The 18,495-nt window shown below is 34.6% G+C and overlaps 1 protein-coding gene across 3 annotated transcripts in view; it reads right to left on the bottom strand.

Moving 5' to 3' along the window:
* Positions 1-18,495, bottom strand: part of LOC150092574 (terminal uridylyltransferase 4-like) — a 583,753-nt gene that overhangs the window by 191,689 nt on the left and 373,569 nt on the right. For all 3 annotated transcript variants that reach the window (XM_090414413.1, XM_090414412.1, XM_090414414.1), the window contains exons 16-17: positions 14,113-14,213; positions 4,515-4,688 (exon numbers count right to left, since the gene is read on the bottom strand). In XM_090414413.1, the coding sequence (XP_090270539.1) occupies positions 4,515-4,688; positions 14,113-14,213 (275 nt within the window). The remainder of the gene's footprint in view (positions 1-4,514; positions 4,689-14,112; positions 14,214-18,495) is intronic.

The following is an 18,495-nucleotide window of genomic DNA, read 5'->3' as shown; positions in this document are numbered from 1 at the left end:
CTATAAGATTAGTCACTGTTCCCTCCCCCTCAAGTCCATTATTAACCACGTGACTATTGCCCTCGTGGTCGAGTATGTATTCTTTCCGGTGTGAAAGTTTTAACAGTTCCAGTTAATCCTTTCACAATGGAAAGAGAACCCTGAAGACATACAAAAGGAGAGAAATTAGTTTAAAAGCTACGTCACAATTTGTACACAAATGAATTTTGAAAATTTGTTTGGAAATACTACTTCGGAAGTTCAGTTCGAGTAATCGAGAGAGTTTAACATTGAATCTCCACTAAAGGGGCTGGGACTTCAATAAAAATTTGTGTTATTGAGAGTTAACTGTATTTACATTTTTGTAACCATCATCATCATCATCAAATTCCTGCCTTGTACCCTCAAGGGGTGTACAGGATATGATAGTACTACATGAAAAAAAATTACATCATTGCTAACTTCCTATCTACAATTTTCCTCCAAATCAGTCTGTTACTTGTCAAGGCTTCAACATTATCAGATCTTATATTTCTATCATCTAAGCCACTTTGTACGTTATCAATCCACCTATATGTTGGTCTTCCTCTGGGTCATTTTCCTGCCAACCTGGCAGAAAACACTTGTTTAGTTAATCTTTCTTCGCCCATTCTGTTTAAGTGACCATACCACCTGAGATTAGCTCTGCTAACGCATTTTTGGATGTTGACAATGTCAAGTTCATTCCTAATATCCTCGTTTTTAATATGATATTGCCATTGTGCAATCTGTTCACGCCTCTAATCTTTCTCAGGACTCTCATGTCTGCGGTCTCTAGTCTTTGGTCAAGTGTTTTACTTCTGACCCAGCTCTCAGATCCATAAGTTAAAACTAGTTTGAACACTGTCTTGTATACAGCTAATTTAGAATTCCGGCTAATTTCTCTCTTATTCCATATGAATTTATTCAAATGACTTCCTACCATACCAGCTTTGCTGATTCTGTTGTCTATTTCTATATCTAATTTACCATCTTCAGTAAAAATCATGCCTAAGTTGCTGAAATGTTTTACTTGTTCCACAGGTTCTCCATTCACAACACAGTTGACATTTTCAGAGATTCTGCCTATTTTCATTGTCTTTGTCTTTTTAATGCTGACCTTCATACCATATCTATTACAACAGCTATTCAATTTATTCAGAGAATCTTGCAGACTTGTGGCAGATTTATTTAGAAGTATAACATCATCTGCATAAAGCAAAGAGCTGACATTAACATCTCCAATTTTGATATCATGTTTAATACCACTTTCCTTCATAATGTGATCCATATAGATAATGAATAACAGAGGGGATAATGTACATCCTTGTCTCACACCAGATTTAACATTAAACCATCTTCTTGTACTTCCTTCAATTCTAACTGTTGACTTACAACTCGAATAAAGACTACGTATTGCTTGATATAATGCCCCATTGACACCATATAACTGTAGCGTATTGAATAGCTTCTCTCTTGGCACCTTGTCATATGCCTTTTCCAAATCGACAAAACTTAAATACAGATCTCTGTTATATTCCCATGCTTTCTCGACTATTTGTCGTAAAGTGAAAATCTGATCCTGACAGCCTCTATTTGGCCTGAATCCAGCTTGTTCTTCACCAAGCTTTTCTTCCACAATTCTTCTCAACCGTTTCTCAAGTATACTTGCATAGATCTTGCCAGGAACACTCAGTAGGGAAATACCTCTATAATTCTCACATTCAGTTTTATTTTCCTTTTTATATATGGGTATAATTAGACCTCTACTCCAATCATCGGGAATTCATCCCTCTGTCCAGGTTTTCTGAACTGTGCAGTGCAGCCACTGTAAGACTTTTATACCACCATATTTCAGCATTTCTGGTCGAATATCATCTACTCTCACTGCCTTTCCACATTTAAAGCCTTTGATGGCTTTTTCTACTTCAAGTATGGATATATATTCCTGACTGTATGCCTGTTGAGTGTTTTTTACCATTGTGCTATCACTGCTTGTTTAATTTAGCAATTTTTCGAAGTAATTACTCCATTCTTCAAGGATATCTTTTTCTCCTGTTTTCATGTCACCTTTATCATCTCTAACTCCTTTTACAGCACTCTTTCCTCTATTCCTAAGCTTCTTCAACAACGTCCAGAATATTTTGCCACCTTCTTGATATTTATTTTCTATATTCTTGCCAAAGTCCTCCCATGACTTTTGTTTAGCTAGTGTTTAGCATTTTTGCTTTTGTCTCTGTATTCTCTAATAGAACAAGCTGACTTATTTGACAGGAACTTTTGATATGCTTTCTCTTTTCCTTCACTGCTTCTTTATTTTCCTGTGTCCACCAGGGAGTTCTGATTTTTTTTTTTATGCTTGCAGACAACCTCACCACATGCCTCTCTAGCAGACTCAATCAATGTTTCCTTCAGAGTTTGTCACTGAATCTCCAAGGTTTGATTCCTGTTCTCAAACTCTTTCATTTTTTCTTCAATGATCTTTGTGTATTTTAGTCTATAATTCACATCTGAGAGCTGCTCAACTTTTATTCGCTTTAAAACTTTCTTACATGTTATTCTTTTCAATATGAAATTCAATTTTATCCTGCTCAAGACTAAATAGTGATCACTTCCAATTTCAAATCCTCTGTACACTCTAGTGTCCTGCACCAGGGAGAAAACATCACTATCAACAATAATATAGTCAATGAGACTTTTCTTATTCCTTGCCTCTTCTCTCCATGTGAATTTGTGCACATTTTTATGTTGGAACATGGTGTTAGTAATAACCAGTCCGTGTCCTGAGCAGAAATCCAACAGATATTTGCCATTATTATTAGCTTTGCTCATTTCTCCAAATTTTCCCAAAATATTTTTGTATGTTTCACAATCATTTCCTACGCTGCTATTTAGATCCCCAACAAGGATCAACTTTTCCTTTTTCATTGTGTCAGTTGCTTTTTCTAAAGCCTCAAAAAATTCCTCCACTTCTACCTTAATAGAGCCTTCTGTGGGACCATAGGCACAAATAAGTCTCAATGTCCAGTTCCCCATTCTCATATTTGCCCACATTACTCTACTTGAGACTGACTGCCATTCAAGAAGATTAGCCTCGTATTTTGTGTTGAATACTATGGCTACTCCTTCTTTTCCTTGATTGTCATTTCCTGAATATAACATTTTGTATTTATTGCTCAGAAAGATCTCACCAGTTTTTGTCTTTTTTGTTTCAGTCACTCCTATTATGTCGATCTGGTACTTATCTACTTCCTCAGCTAGCTCCATTTCTTTGCCATTCAGGCTTCTTATGTTGGGGTTTGTTTTCAGATTTGTTCCAGTAGCTGACTTTTCGCTGTTCACCCTGGTTCCCTGGCGAAAACAACGGGGGCCTTGTTTAACCGGTCGACGCCCCAGCCTGCATGAAATTTTGTCATGTCGTACCATCATTTTTTATTTTTGGTTTAACCAATAAGAATACAATTTGGTCGGCTAAATCCAAATTGCCAGCCCATCCTTGTTCGTTCAGTATCCAGGTAGATACCCAACAGGGTGCACCACGAGAAGGTGAGAATTGGACATTAGGTCAGAAGCCCTGGTCGGTTCTCCGCATTCCTTTAAAGGCTATGTGGAGGTCTCCTCTCAGTTATACAGTTTTGACCCTTAACCACCCCAATTTTTGTAACCTACTCATTATATTCAGGAGGTGAAATGCGAGGGGCCACTTTTCCGTAAACCCACTGCAGTTACACCAAGACGGACACTTTAGGTCATCATGTTTCGGTTTAGTTGTACCGAGTAAGGAACACAGTTTGGCATCCAGAATGCCTTCAAATGTCAACAATACATTTGTAAGTTAATTTATAGCTGTTGTTTCTCATATAATGTATATTTTTATATTTCTCTTTTCATGTTATGCACTCAAATAATAAATAATATTTTTTCTATTTTGAAATCTCTTGGCTTCTAGTCATTAAATTTATTTAATTATATCATATAGCCAAGTAAATGCATTGCATCAAAAAATAAAAATAAATAAAATAATAAAATAAAATAAATAATATATATACCCCAAGATTCTGGGAGAGAAAAGCTATTCAAATATTGTGTCTTTCAACTGAAAAAGAAATGAGTTCAATTTTTGTCATGACAACAAGAAGAATATTTATATTGGCTCTTTCAATTGAAGGTGAGTTAGCTGATCTCATATGGGGGCAGCAGGGTTTTTTCTCCTTTAAACTCGCGTTTTTCATTGAGCATAGAAGCAAATTGGTCTGAGAACACACAATTTACAGATAATATATACTCTTGATGGTGCATGGTAGATGGCAGTAATGTAGGGTAGTTGGAGAATTAAGTGAGACAGACGGTGACTTGTAGTGGAGTAGTATGCACTCCCACAATGAGTTGTTGGATTCCTTAGAGATGTCACGTAATAATAATAATGTAACTTATAATTACAGATGAACTACTAATAGCGCTGCAATCAATTTCTTAGTATGAAGTTATTATTTGAGAGTGTAATATTTATTACTTACCAAAGTGTTATAAAGGCTAATATCTCCTTCCAGTCCATCATTCACAAAACATCTTCGGTATGTAAACTTGACAATTGGTACTTTTGCACTAGTAATGGATAACACGTTGAAGAACTGTTTATGGTCTCGCAGTTTCTCGGCTATCAACTCAATTATATCTACATGATTTAAATTCTTTTAAAGAAAAAAAAAGGCAAGTGAATGATATTTTTAGTTTTCTAATAAATGAAATAAACCTCTATTAAGTAGAGATTATGCGAAAGCAAAGTTTTTATATTAAAAGACAAAGTTCTATGAGTACAACTACAGCATTGTTATTTGTTAATAATATTCATAAAAATATGAGAAATGTATATAAAATTATTTAAAATATATCATAAAAATTCTAAAACTTAATTGGACATGGGTCCCATGCTGCCAAGTGCATTCCCAGGTTGTGGATATGGGAATTACCTCTGGATACAGAGATAAGTTGCGAATAAATAGGGAAACCTATAAATAATAAACAATAATTAAATAATAGGATAAACACAGAAGGAAAGTGGACCCATCATAAGAATATAATCATCAAGGCAGCCAATGACTGCATAGGAGTTAAAAACAGGTCAACAAAAAAACCTTGGATCACCCAAGACATTCTAAATCTAACAGACGAAAGAAGAAAATACAAAACCACTCCATATGAAGAAAGTAAGGAAAAAAACATGGCATATCCCCACGTGCCCTGAGGTCACAGAGGTCTGACATACGGCAGTTTACAGGACGAAGTTAATCCTGTGAGAATGGCAAGTCCTCAGAGTACCAGCAGCATTGAACGACTGAACCCCTTCCAACTACAAACCGTGCTAAGACTTGCTTAACTTTCTGCATGAGCCATTAGCAGCAGAGACTCTACCAATCGACCAACCTTTGCTGGCAAGGAAAAATATAAGCATCTAAAAATATGACAAACAGAAAATACAAAGAAGCAAACGAACGATGGTATAGAGAGAAGTGCAAAGAAATAGAAAATTTAATAGAAGACTGTGCGAATCAATAAAGTATACAAAATCATAAAAAGAAAATTTTATAGCAGAAGAAAACAAGAAGCACAGTTATTAATTTCTGAAAGATGGAAGGAGTACCTAGAAGAAATCTATAAAAGAAAAGATCTGGACAATGAGGTCATAGAAGATGAAATAAGGCTTAATGCAGAAGAAATTGGCCCAACCTATTACAAAATGAATTTGAATGGGAACTAAATTAACTGTTTTCTAACAAGGCACGAGGTGTTTATAATATTCCCTTAGAATTAATAAAATATTCAGGAAACACACTAAATCATACTTATTCAAAATAGTAAAGGATATACATGAAATATATATGAAACAGGAATCATTCCCAAACACTTGACACAATGCTCTATCATTCCTATTCCTCAAATAAATTAAGCAGACAAGTGTGAAAATCATTGACCAATAAGTCTAATATCACATGCTTCAAAAATATTACTAAAAGTTATACATAAAAAAAAAAAAATAATAAATGAGGCCAAAGAATATAACAGCATTGACCAGTTTGGGTTCAGGAAACAACAAGGGACAAGAGATGCAACTCGAGTTCTTAGAATAATTATAAAAAGAACGTGTGAGAAGAATAAAAATACTCTGATAGCTTTCCTTGACCTGAAGAAAGCCTTTCATAGTTTTAAACTAGAACTAAATGTTTCAAATCTTAACAACAATAAAGGTAGATTGGAGAGATAGAAGGCTCATATTTAATCTCTACAAACACCAAGAAGCCCAAATAGAAACAACAAACAGCAAGAATATAAAGGTGTGAGACAAGGGTGTTCGCTTTTTCCAATACTGTTTAATCTCTACATTAAAGAATTATTAACAAATTAACAGAACTAACAGAAATAGGAATCAAGATAAATGGAACTGAAATTAACTGGCTACAATTTGCTAATGATACAGTATTATTGTATCATCAGCATAGTCATATTGAAGGCAATATGAAATCCACCCTGACAAAGATGGATGGATATTTTCATACAGTACAACCTAAAAATTAATTACAAGAAAATTAAACTACTAATTATGAGTAAAGGAAATCCCATGAAAATAAATAACAACCCAATATAACATAACTTCCTTTAAATATCTTGAGTCTCATCACAGAAGATGGAAGAAGCCTATAGGATATAAAAGCAAAAATAAGCATGGCCAAAAAGGCATTCTACAATAGGAGAAACTTTTTACTAATAAAGAACTCAGCATTCAGCTAAAAAAAAAAAAGAGAGAGAGAGAGACTGGTGAAAACATACATATGGAGCACAGCATTACATGGTTGTGAGACTTGGATTTGAACAAAACAAGACACCAAAAAGTTGGAGGCATTTGAACTTTGCTAGAGAAGAATGATGAGAATAAGTTGGACAGAAAGACTAATGAAGTGCTAAACATGATTCAAGAAGAGTGGCTACTACTGAACTACACATCAATAAGATGCCAAAGGTAAATTATGCTCAAGGTAAAAATGCACTGAACCAAGTGCTCTGCAATTGTAAAGAATATTCTAAGTAAGCATTTTGAAGATCTAATTGCAGACATTGGAGATGAAAATTTAAGCTTTCTAATAGATGGATTGAATGATATCACAGTGAATAATTTTAAGAATGGCCATCATTTATTATAGCAAAAATTCAACACAATTATGCATACATTTCTGAGGATGGTGGTTCTAGAAAAGTGCGATGCTAGTGGTATTGTGGCTGCACTGAAAAAAGAGCTCTTGACCAAGAAATGGGACATTAAAAATCTCATTGCAATTGGTGCAGACAATGTTGGCAGATTTTTCATTTCGTTAGACTATAAATTATATATTTAGTTTAATCTTTTATCCAAGTATAAGCAAACAAAGTTTGCACCTGAAGTATCTTCAGGATTGGGACAACTCGTGACAAAGGTGGACTGACTGCACATCACTTGCCTTAGTATCCCATAATGCAAAGCGTATCTCCTTGCAGACATGTATAATACTATGCATTATGGGAAGGGTCACTACCCAGACCGGTTTTGACCTTTATCGAGGTCTCTTCAATGGGAGCCAGACTCAGAGGTGATACCAAGGCTGAAGCAATGCAGAAATCATATTTCCATATATAGACAATGTCAGTGTTATGGTTGGTGTTCATAATGGCATTTATAAACAACTGAAGGCATATATTTTCTCCTTAATTTTAATTAGATGTGCATGCCATTCATTACAATTAGCAACGTCTGACACTTGTGCAGAATCTCTCTCAAGAAAATCAGAATTTTGTTGCCGAAACATATAAGTGGTTTCACATTCTTCTTCCAGACAAGCAGTATACAAAGCGCTTTATCAAACTATCAACGAAAATTATGCTCCTCTGAAAATTGTAACCGACTGTGCAATGAAGTGGCTCTCCATTGAACCTGCAGCAGACAGAAATCTCAGCCAGTTGTTGGAATTAAAACTTCACTTCGAAGTCGTGAGTGTGACTGAGAAATGTTACAAAGCTCAAATTTTGTGGGAGATGTACAAAGGAATCTGTCGTATCTTTTATTTTTGCATCCCATTCTAGTTCAAGTTTAGAAAGTTAACAAAATTTTCGAATCTGACAATGCAGATAAGATGATATTATTTGAATACCTTTCTCGTTTGATTCGATCTAATGCTAATATGTTAGTGCTGCCACATTCCACAGTCCACCCTCTACAGTCAGAGATTGATGACTATTTGGATCCCAAACCAAATCTTGGTTACAGATTTGAAAGAAAAATTTCAAAGTTGATGATACAAAAGAAAATAACACAAAACGAAGAGCAAAATCTTAGAAATAGAGGAAGACATTTCATCTCGGTCTCTTCAAACAGCTTAAACAAAGGTTGCCTGAAAACTTAAATATTTTAAGAATGATCTCTTCTTTTTAGAAATCTTAGAAATAATGCTGAAAACAGAAAAAGATGTTGCTGATGCTGAATGCCAGTACAATACTATCCACTTAAATAAATGGACAAATATAGAAAACACTGAGCTGTTCTGGACTGAAGTATGAGAATAAAAAGATGCATCTGGAATGAATCCATTTAAAGAAATTGCTCAGTGTGCACTAAATTTATTAATACTGCCAAATTCTAATGTGAAATTCAATGAATTTTTAGTTCCATGATGCCAATGCTGACAGTTATTTTGTCAGTCAAGTATGGCCTCAGGTGTAACAACAAGTACAGACTATCATTTACCAGCATCTACATTGAGTAATATTAGAAAGATGGCCACATAATAAAGCTGAAAATTTAAGTGAGGTGGGCGAATTAAGACCACTTGGAAGATGTCTTTAGCCTCTTATATGCAAGTATCTGCTACTACTTCTAAAATTTTAGCTTCAACTTTTTATTTTTAACTCCTTCTTAGCTCTTTTTATTTATTATTTTTTTTTAAATTTTTAGTAATTTATTTTCATTTGGCAACAGTACTGTACACCCCTTGTGGGTACATGTCAGAAATTTGATGATGACGAAGTATAGATGATGGCCAATATGAGCTGAAATTCTTTTTTTTTTTTTTGAGGTACCTGGGATACAGGGAAGAGTAATAGCATTACTGTAGTCTGTAGGTTGAGAAGGATGTGAGGAGATGGAAGGAACAGATATAATTTGTTGATCTTTTTTGACACTGTAATCATTGGACAGAAAGGTCTGGTGAATAAAGGAGAGTTCAGTTGTGAGGGAAGTCTGGGTACAACAAAAGCTGGAGGCTCTGTTGACAAGGGTTCTGATAACTTTGTACTGTTGAGAGAGAGGGGGAGGGGATAGTGGGAAAGTTTATGTATGTATCTAGTTGTATGTGTGGATTTTCCGTAAACTGAGAAAGAAAAGGTGACAATGGACCAGCATGTGATTAGAATATCTTAGAAGAAAACCAAGGCAGTGTCATTTCTTTTTCTATGGTGAATAAATTCTAAGCCGCTGTTGAGGTGGAAAGAGTCTGTGCCTGAGTTATGTGACCAAATAGAAACCACATAACCAAGAATATATTTTTCAAAAAATGCTTCGCCATACATGAATTGGCCAGAGGAGGGAGATAGGGGAGAACTCATGATTGTGCCATCTATCTATTTATATAAGACGCCCATCCAAAAGTAACCAGTATGGACAGCAGAATTAAAGAGATCAATAATGTGGGGAAGGAATGGATTTTTGAGTAAATTTAAGGTGACATCAAAGCCCACAGTGATATCATTATTTTTTACAACTAAATTGTGGATTAAAGATTCGAAATGAATGGATTGTTTTATATAAGATAAAGTGTGGCAGTTAGTGAAATTAAAGATTTAGTTAACTGTTTGGCTAATTAAAGAAGATGAGGTCAGTAGCATATAATATGGGATGGAGAGAGGGGACTAAAATGTTTCAGTTTTTTAACAACTTCAGGAGACTGAAGTTGTTGACATTTTTAGAAACCTTTTTAACGTTTTTTTCTGAGAACTGGTGGGATCATAACACAGTAGTTTATAAGTAGTTGCAGTCTCTGGGTATCAAGTTACCACTTTAGAAATCATACTTAGAGCATGGCATCCAAAACTTGCCTCCTAATATTGCTGACAACATCAGGCTAAACATAGCTAACATCCTTTCACAAGAGTCACGAATTAAAGGAAATCTTCACAACAGCCAAGTCTATATGCATTCTGCAAAATTACCAAACATAATCATTACTAGAGCCGACCTGGGTAATACAACTGCTGTCCTTTTGCAAAATCAATACTGCTCCTCCTTTAAATTAGCCAAACAATTAGCTTAAAGGTTTAATTTTACTTAATGGTTACATTTCATCTTACATAATACATTCCAATCATTTCAAATCTTTAATCCAAAATTTAATTTTAAACAATAATGATATCATAGCAAGCTTTGATATCACCTCCTTATTTACAAATATCCCTTTTTCTGACACCCTTTAAATTTACTGAAAATGCCTCCTCACACACACACACACACATTTACTCTCCCTCTCTGTTCCAGGTGTTTACATGGTCTTTCATTCTTGCAACTTATCATGTTTTAGTCAAACCGGGAAGTCTCTCAACATCCACCTTGGTGAACATAAGAAACACATTTGCCATCACAGCTTTGGTCAGTCAAGTCTAACTGAACCATGATTTGCATATCTTGCACAGGAATCAGATGGAAAAATACTATGCTTTATCGCAGGAAATACAAACTTGAAAGACTCTTTTTTAGAATCAGAAGCAGATTTAAAAAACCAGCCTAATCTAAATAAATATGATTATATTACACTTTCGAAGATTTGAAAAGTTTAATTATTAGGCCTTCCATTAAACAGCTAAGCTATCCAACCATACCCATTGAGGGCTAATTTCTTCTACTTATCTTCCATTCTGGTCTTGGCCATCCTCTTCTCCTCATACTACCCAAGATTTTGATATTCCTACCATTATCCATTCTGCAGATGTTAAAAAAGTTTAAATTTCCTTCGAATTATTTTCTGTATTAGCTTCTCTTTGCAGTTTTCAATATGGTTCGTTCTTCTTCATTCTACTCTGCATCCATCCAATTCACAGATCTTTCTATAATATATTCTATCAAATGCCAATATTGATCTCATAGTGCTTGACCATTAACCATGTCTCACAACCATAGAAACCATTTGTGAATATGCCCGATTCCAGAAGTCTCAGATTTGTGGCAAGGCTCACTGCTTACACTTTTGTTGATCGTATACCTGTTTTTACAGTCTATATCATGCATTTGTTGCTCCCTAGGCATGTGAAGGTATATATATCTCTCTGATCATCAATGTTTCAGTTTTATTGTTCATTATCAACCCCATATTTTCTTCTTCACTTAACTTCAACAATCATCTTTCTAGTTCTTCATCTTCTTCAAAATGATCATCTGCAAATTATAAATTATTGGTTTTTGTGCTCTGAACTGAAATTCCCTTTATATTATCCTTTATGACAGCATTTCCCAAATGGTGGGTCACGAAAGCTAAATGCTGGGTTGCCTAAACAATAAATATAGAAATTGGTTGGAAGTCGAACTGGATTTAAGAATAAAGTTATCATCTTTTCCTCCAAACCTGAAGTTTCTAGTTAACAAACAACAGCATCACACTTCTTATTAATAAATTACTTAGCTTTAGTTTAATTTCTTTATATTTTTGTAAGAGTAAATGCTTCTTTATAATAATAATAATAAATGAAAACTCTATGAACATTCAAATCTGTTTTATTTTACCTATTGGCCATAAAAATTTTAGTGGGTCATGAAGATGAAGTATTAAAATAACCGGGCTATGGAAAAAAAAGTTTGGGAAATCTTGCTTTATGACATCCATTCTTCTTTCCAAAAGCATGATGAAGATGCTTGTGAATAATGGGTTTCCTTGTCTCACACCTCATGTTGTCCAGAACAATCTTTCTGCTTCTCCACAAGTTATCACAACGGTCTCTGTATTATCATTGATATTCTGCAATAAACATATCGGATTTCTGTTCACTCCATAAGATTCAAGTGCAGCCCATGCCACTTTCGGATCTACACTGTCAAAGGTTTTCTGAAAAAGAAAGCAGTTATGAATATTTTTACGTAAAACTTTTTCCAAATTTAACCTTAACATAATATTGGTGAATAGTACTCCTGTCTCTTCTGAATTCTGCTTGCTCATCTTCTGGATTTTCTTCCATTAGTTTCCTTATTCTTTCTGTTATATCACCATTAGTGCTTTTTCCACATGACTTGTCAGAGCAATTGTTCTGTAGTTTTTGCAATCTGTTTTGCTTCCTTTGTGTGTGTGAATGAGCATGAGAATGGATCTTGCATTCTTTTTGGTGCTTTCCTTTTGTGCCATGCAATGTTACAAACAGCACAGTTCATTTATCATTACTTCCTCAGCGATCTCATCATTCCTGGAGGGTTTTTATTGTTCTTCAGATGCTTTATTGCCTTTACAACCTCATCCCTCTGTGCTGATGTGATATTTCCTTCAATTCATCACTTCTTTTGGGCCTCAGCATCTCCCCATGTCCATCTCTCTCTAACTTATTTCTTCCATGTTCATCAAAATTTCACCCTTTTCATATTTTATGTTATCTGCTCATTTCTTGCTGATATTTCTGATCACAGTGTATAGCTCTCTTGTTCTGTATTCACTATAGTATTTATTGATATCCTTGCACTGTTCCTCTAACCACTGTGATTTGTCTCTTCTAACTGCCCTCTTCACTTCAATGCATTTCACTTGATACTGATCTTCCCTTTACGCAGAAATTTCTCTCCTAGTCTTTAACTCTCTTTTTTTTTTTTCTTGAATTAGTTTTAATGTCTCCTGTGAGATCACTTCTTCTTTGGTTTCTCCGTCTCTGGGACTATTTCGTCCCCTGCTCTCTTGCAGACACCACTTTGTTGTTTCTATCTTCTAGTTCTTTCTTGAGCATTTTCCCTGTGATTTCCTCAATCAGTGTCCTTATATCTCTCTATGACTCTGAAACTGTGCCTACACTTGCCCTATGAGCTTGAACTTGATACTGGAAATTACTTTATGATCTCATAACTATGGTCTGATTCCATGTCTGCTCTTTGAAACATTTGACACTAATGTGGCCCATCTCTTGCTTATGACTGGAATTTTGTAGTGCATATAACCACGTTATGTTAAGGCGAGCTGAAGCATTCTTTTATCTAATTTCACTGCTTTTTCCCTATCTATATTTGTCCATTATTTTTTCCTAATCCTCGATGTCTGTTCCAATTTTGGCATTCTTCCAGCTTCCTCCAATGATCAGTATATCCTTCTTAGGTACTGATTTCAATATTGCTTCCAAGTTGCTATAGAATAACTCTATTTCTTCTTCTTCAGTACTTTCTGAAGTGGGTGACTAAACCTGGACCACTGTGATATTAAATGGTCATATAGCAAATCTTGCTATATGACCATTCTTTCATTTACTGGTTTGTATCCTAATAATTTTCTTCCTCTTTGACTGAGAGGAAATCCAATCCATGATTCATGTTTGGTAACTATTTTCAGACCAGATTACTCTTTCACTTTTCATCTTCCCTGACTATGTCTAGTACTTCTCTGCTAATCTGAGGATGATGTCAAAATGGTATAACTCCATCTACTTGCAAAGGCAAGTCTAGCTTTCCAGGAGCTCATAAGTATGTTCCACGTTCCTAATGACAGCATACATCTTGCTAGTGTTACATTTATTGAACTTCTTTTGGTGGCTAACTTGCCGTACCAACCCTGATTGCTCAGGGTTGGATCGACAAGGGGTCAGATACCTGCTTTTGCCTATTAGTCCATTGGTAGATAATTATAATGTATCATAAATAATGGATTGCAATTAAAGATGAAAACCATAGATTTAACATGTAAGAAGGAAATAAATATGCAGCCTTGTTAATAATCTTGTATTAAGTGAAATATTATTTTTTCACATAAAATCACAAATAAATTTAAATGCAAATTTTTTTCAAAGATGAAGTGTTTTCTTCTTTGCATTTAACTAAATTTTATTGTTAAATTTGTATATTTATAATATAGATAAAAGACTTACTTTTCCTGTTTGATTTCCTTTAAAGGTTAAACAGATATCCATATCACTATTGGTAAAACCAAAACCATTGCAAAAGGAACCAAACATATCAAGTTGAGCATCTGGAAGTTGAGAAGAAAAAAAAAATATAAATGAAAATAAGAAATTCAGTCTATAATTTAGTTCCCAATCTTTTTTTCAAAACATATTTGACATTTATTTTATAACATTTATTTTATTCAGCAATTGTACTGCTTAATATTAAAACTGTGCATGATCGAGGTCTGTTATGAGATGTTTTTTGAAATTCTGAGAATTGTTTCAAATGCTCTGTACAGCATACTTCTGTTCTCAAAACAAACATTTATTTAAAAAAGTACATTTGTTTATGTAATAGGACTATCCTGTTTGGAACTCTGCCAGTACTGAGAATTAAGTCAAACAGCATGGTTACAGAAACTGCTATTTGCACTTTCCTGTAATACAAGCTGATATCCCATCCAATCCCACAGCTGCATTCATACTGAGATTTCTTAATATCCTAAATACTCCCAGTTCATCTAGCTCTATTCTCATATCAATCCTTCTTATTACTCACTGCATCTTTTCCTGATGATACACATACACATATTCAAAAACATGATTACTCAATAATTCAGCTGTTTTTTATGGTTCTGTCACCTTATTACTGTCAGTATACTTTACTTTTCCATCATCATTCATCCTTTTATTTATTATGTACTGAAAAGAACTTACTGAAATCCACTCTGACCTGCTCAGCAAATTTCCTATCATAATTTGATATTTCCTTGTGTTTGGTACTGCACATGAATATGTAGTTCATACTAATCATACCTCGTTATATATCATACTCAGCATTTTCTTTGTATCTCCTGCTTAATGATGCTACTCATTCATTTAATTAACAATTAATTTAATCTCCTGGCACTATATAGGCATCTAGTACTACTATACTCAAATATCCACTTGACAACATCCATGCATTAATAACATTCTTCCATTGCCATTTCTCATTTCAACAGCAATACTCATGCTGCCTCCAGAGTCAGTCATAATCACCAGCCTTTAAGTGAAAATTTCAATGTTTTTAGACACTGACCAGGTCAAGCATGATTAATCTTGCTAACCTGAGACAAAGTAGTTATTCTGTCTCAGATTGGCAAGAGTGAAATCATATGGAATCATATCAAGGATGGTATAAAACTAGCATTAAGCTCAATTGGAATTTACAATAAAATAGAGAAGCAAAAAAAAAACTCTTTAATGAAGAATGTGAATAGGCACTAAAGAAAAAGAAGTACAGTAAAACCCCAAAGTTAGGCGGTAGGTGGGACCAATGAAAAGCGCGTAAGTCGAATTCATGTAACTTGGGGTATAATTTTGCATGTAATTTATATATACAAACATACAATTGGGACCAAAGGTTTACAAAAAGCTATATTTTTTAAGAAATATAATCATAATTGTAGTTTTTCGTACATAAAAAAAGAAAGTTATTTCGATGTCGATGGTTTCATAAAATCTAATAGATTCATCTGACGGCATAATGTCTTTTTCTTGTCACGCAAAATTTCTTCATAGCAAGGTAATGATTTTTTTATTCCTTGCCTTGTGGCTACAATTCGTTCCTCATTAGTATCTATGTCCTCCAAAATCTGTAAACTTTTCTTTTACGATCGTTCTTACTGTGGATTCCTGTAGATCGAACTTCTTTGCAAGCTCACAAATTTTCATTCCACCTTCAAAATCCTTAATAATGTTGAGTTTTATTTCCAAAGTCAATATTTTTCTTTTCTTGCTAGCTGTAGAAGAATCGGACTTGCTTCTTTTAGATGACATTATTATTTTTTATGTGATAAAATTTTTATCAAGAACATAACATTAAACAATCGCAAGGTTTGTAGACTATAAAAATCATGTATGAATGGAGACTGCGCGAAACATGCCAGTGCTTGTTCACAGCATGTGGGACACTAGCGAATGCGCCAGCGCCTGAAAGATATGACTAGTGGTGAGGCGTGAAGCGGGACGGGAATATAAGAAACCACGTGACTCCGGATTTGCGTAAGTCGGGGTATGACTGTAATTGGTTTAATTGGTTCAGGGAGTGATAGAGACAGTGAATGAATTTGACTGAGGGAGGAAGGGATATTTTCAACCAAAGAAGGTCAAAGTTGTGCGATTCTAGATGCTCTATGGTAGGGTATGTCAGAGCGGATGTATGTGCAGATGCCACTGTTGGGTCGAAAGGAATTAAAGAGTGTGTAGTTTGGAAGGTCGAGATAAATGTTGGGGAGGTGAGATTTGAGTTTCTGCCAAAAAGAGTAGCTGGGGATTGGTAGATTGAAGGTGGTAGTGGACACTATTAAGGTTGGAGTTTAAAGTCGTGAATGCTGGTGAAGTGAATATACAGGGTTCTGGGCAGCATATATTTGACTGCATGGGTCTTACACATTTCCTAAGCAGTGCTTGCATACTGGTTTCCATGGTGACCACTAGAGGCATCACTTGATTTTTGCACCAATTTAACTTGCTTGTAGTCGATGATCCAACTGGTGTCTCCATTTTGACGTTTTTCTTCAAGTTCTCTTCGAAGATGGCGTTCTTGTTCCCTCTGCACAAATGTTAGGTCTGGTCAAGCATGTACGCATGATTGGGAGCAAGTGTTTTTGAGCTTCTTGTTGATTGCTGTTATTAATTTAGATGTGCTTGTCAGAGTGTTACAAGTCAGTTTTACGAGGCGTGGAAAGTTTGTTCCATCCTCACTTTTATTTATAGTTCCAAAACAATGGCACCTGATGATATTTAGAATCGATGTTGCATACTTCTGCTAATTTGTTAATGTCGTCTTTTAATGATTTTTCATTTTCTAGAAGTCGGAGAATTCAAAATGATGGCATTGATTTTTTTTTTTTTTTTTTTTTTGAGGAATTTATATGAGGAAGTAGGATAGGTGAAATAACACAACCCTCAAGAATACCTCCATTACTAGGAAAATCTGAAAAGAGAACATCCTCCTCCATTACATTGCAGTGGATGAATGACCCAAGATACAACCAACCACTCAGAGCTCTTTAATTTCCTCTCCTTAAAAATTGATTTTCTCCAATCCCACTTCCCCAAAAGTGAAATCATTCGCCTACGACAGTGGTGGCGAACCTTTTAATGTGCACGTGCCAAAAATTTAGCAATCGAGTTGCTGACGTGCCGAGCAGTTTTTAATAGGGGAAAAATTAATACAAAATTAATCTAACTTAATTTATTTATTTATAAATTTATAATATATATTTATTTATAATATTGTATAAATAATTATAATTTTATAAATAATATTTTAATTTATTTATAATATTTATTTATATATAAATTTATATATTATTTAGTGTAAAATTAATTTTAATGATGTTGGTTCGAAAAAAAGAAAAAAAAAAACGGTAGTGAGAAAAATATTTATGCGTTGTAACTAACCACGAAGTTAGCTGAGCAGGGGAAGCAGCAGAAGGATGTCAACTTGTCGGCAAAATGCTTACCATATTTACTCGAAAATAACTCACCCTCGCGTATAACTGGCACCCCTGATTTTAATTTACAAAAAAAGACATTCAAAAATATTGCATATGCCTCGCACACGAAAAATGTTTAAACATGTTCACTGTCATTATACTGCAGATGCAAGAAAAACAAGTACTGTAGTTTTATTGTATCCCTGAATAAGGTACAGAAGCTTTTGCAATCTGTAATATATTTCTCAACAAACAGTGCAATTACAGACAGCTGGAATAAAAATGGTGCTAACTAATGAATCACATGTCCTCCTGTCACAGAAACTATGCTGTGTAGACTCAAGCAAAACCATATGTTGCACCAGAAACACACCATCTAACTAAAAACTATTGTCCAATTTTTCAATTACATGAAATAATTGTTTGTTTTATTGCATTTGAAATTCTGGATGTCATTATGACAGATCACAAAGGCTAACTTCAAATAAAATTCTACCACGAATTGAAACATACCACATAATGCATGTGTGAGTTCCCCTGCCAGCTCAAAAGCAAACAAGCAGCAATAAAATTCAACCAAGGGTTGAAACTTTGTGTCAGTTGAGCCCGCTGGTAATGAGAAGTTCCGTCAGAATGATAAACGACATCCCGTCGTGAATGTGCTAAAATTAAGAAATATATAGTGAATGTTGTTATGACACTTTCAAATGTTATGGAATTCGGTTGAAGAGAATTAGCATTTCAACTCAACAATTGTCGGTTGTCTTTGGGTCGCATGAGCTTCTGTTAATACCACACCAATTATATGCACATCTTCATAGCTTTTTTTTTTTTTTTTTTTAGATAACCCTTCACACCTGCTCTCTGGTGTAAAACAAAA

Source organism: Typopeltis vanoorti, chromosome 25 (genome assembly GCF_054136105.1).
Source record: "Typopeltis vanoorti isolate ZY-2024b chromosome 25, IOZ_Tvanoo_1.0, whole genome shotgun sequence".
NCBI lineage: Eukaryota > Metazoa > Arthropoda > Arachnida > Uropygi > Thelyphonidae > Typopeltis > Typopeltis vanoorti.
This window is presented reverse-complemented; position numbering and strand designations above follow the sequence as displayed.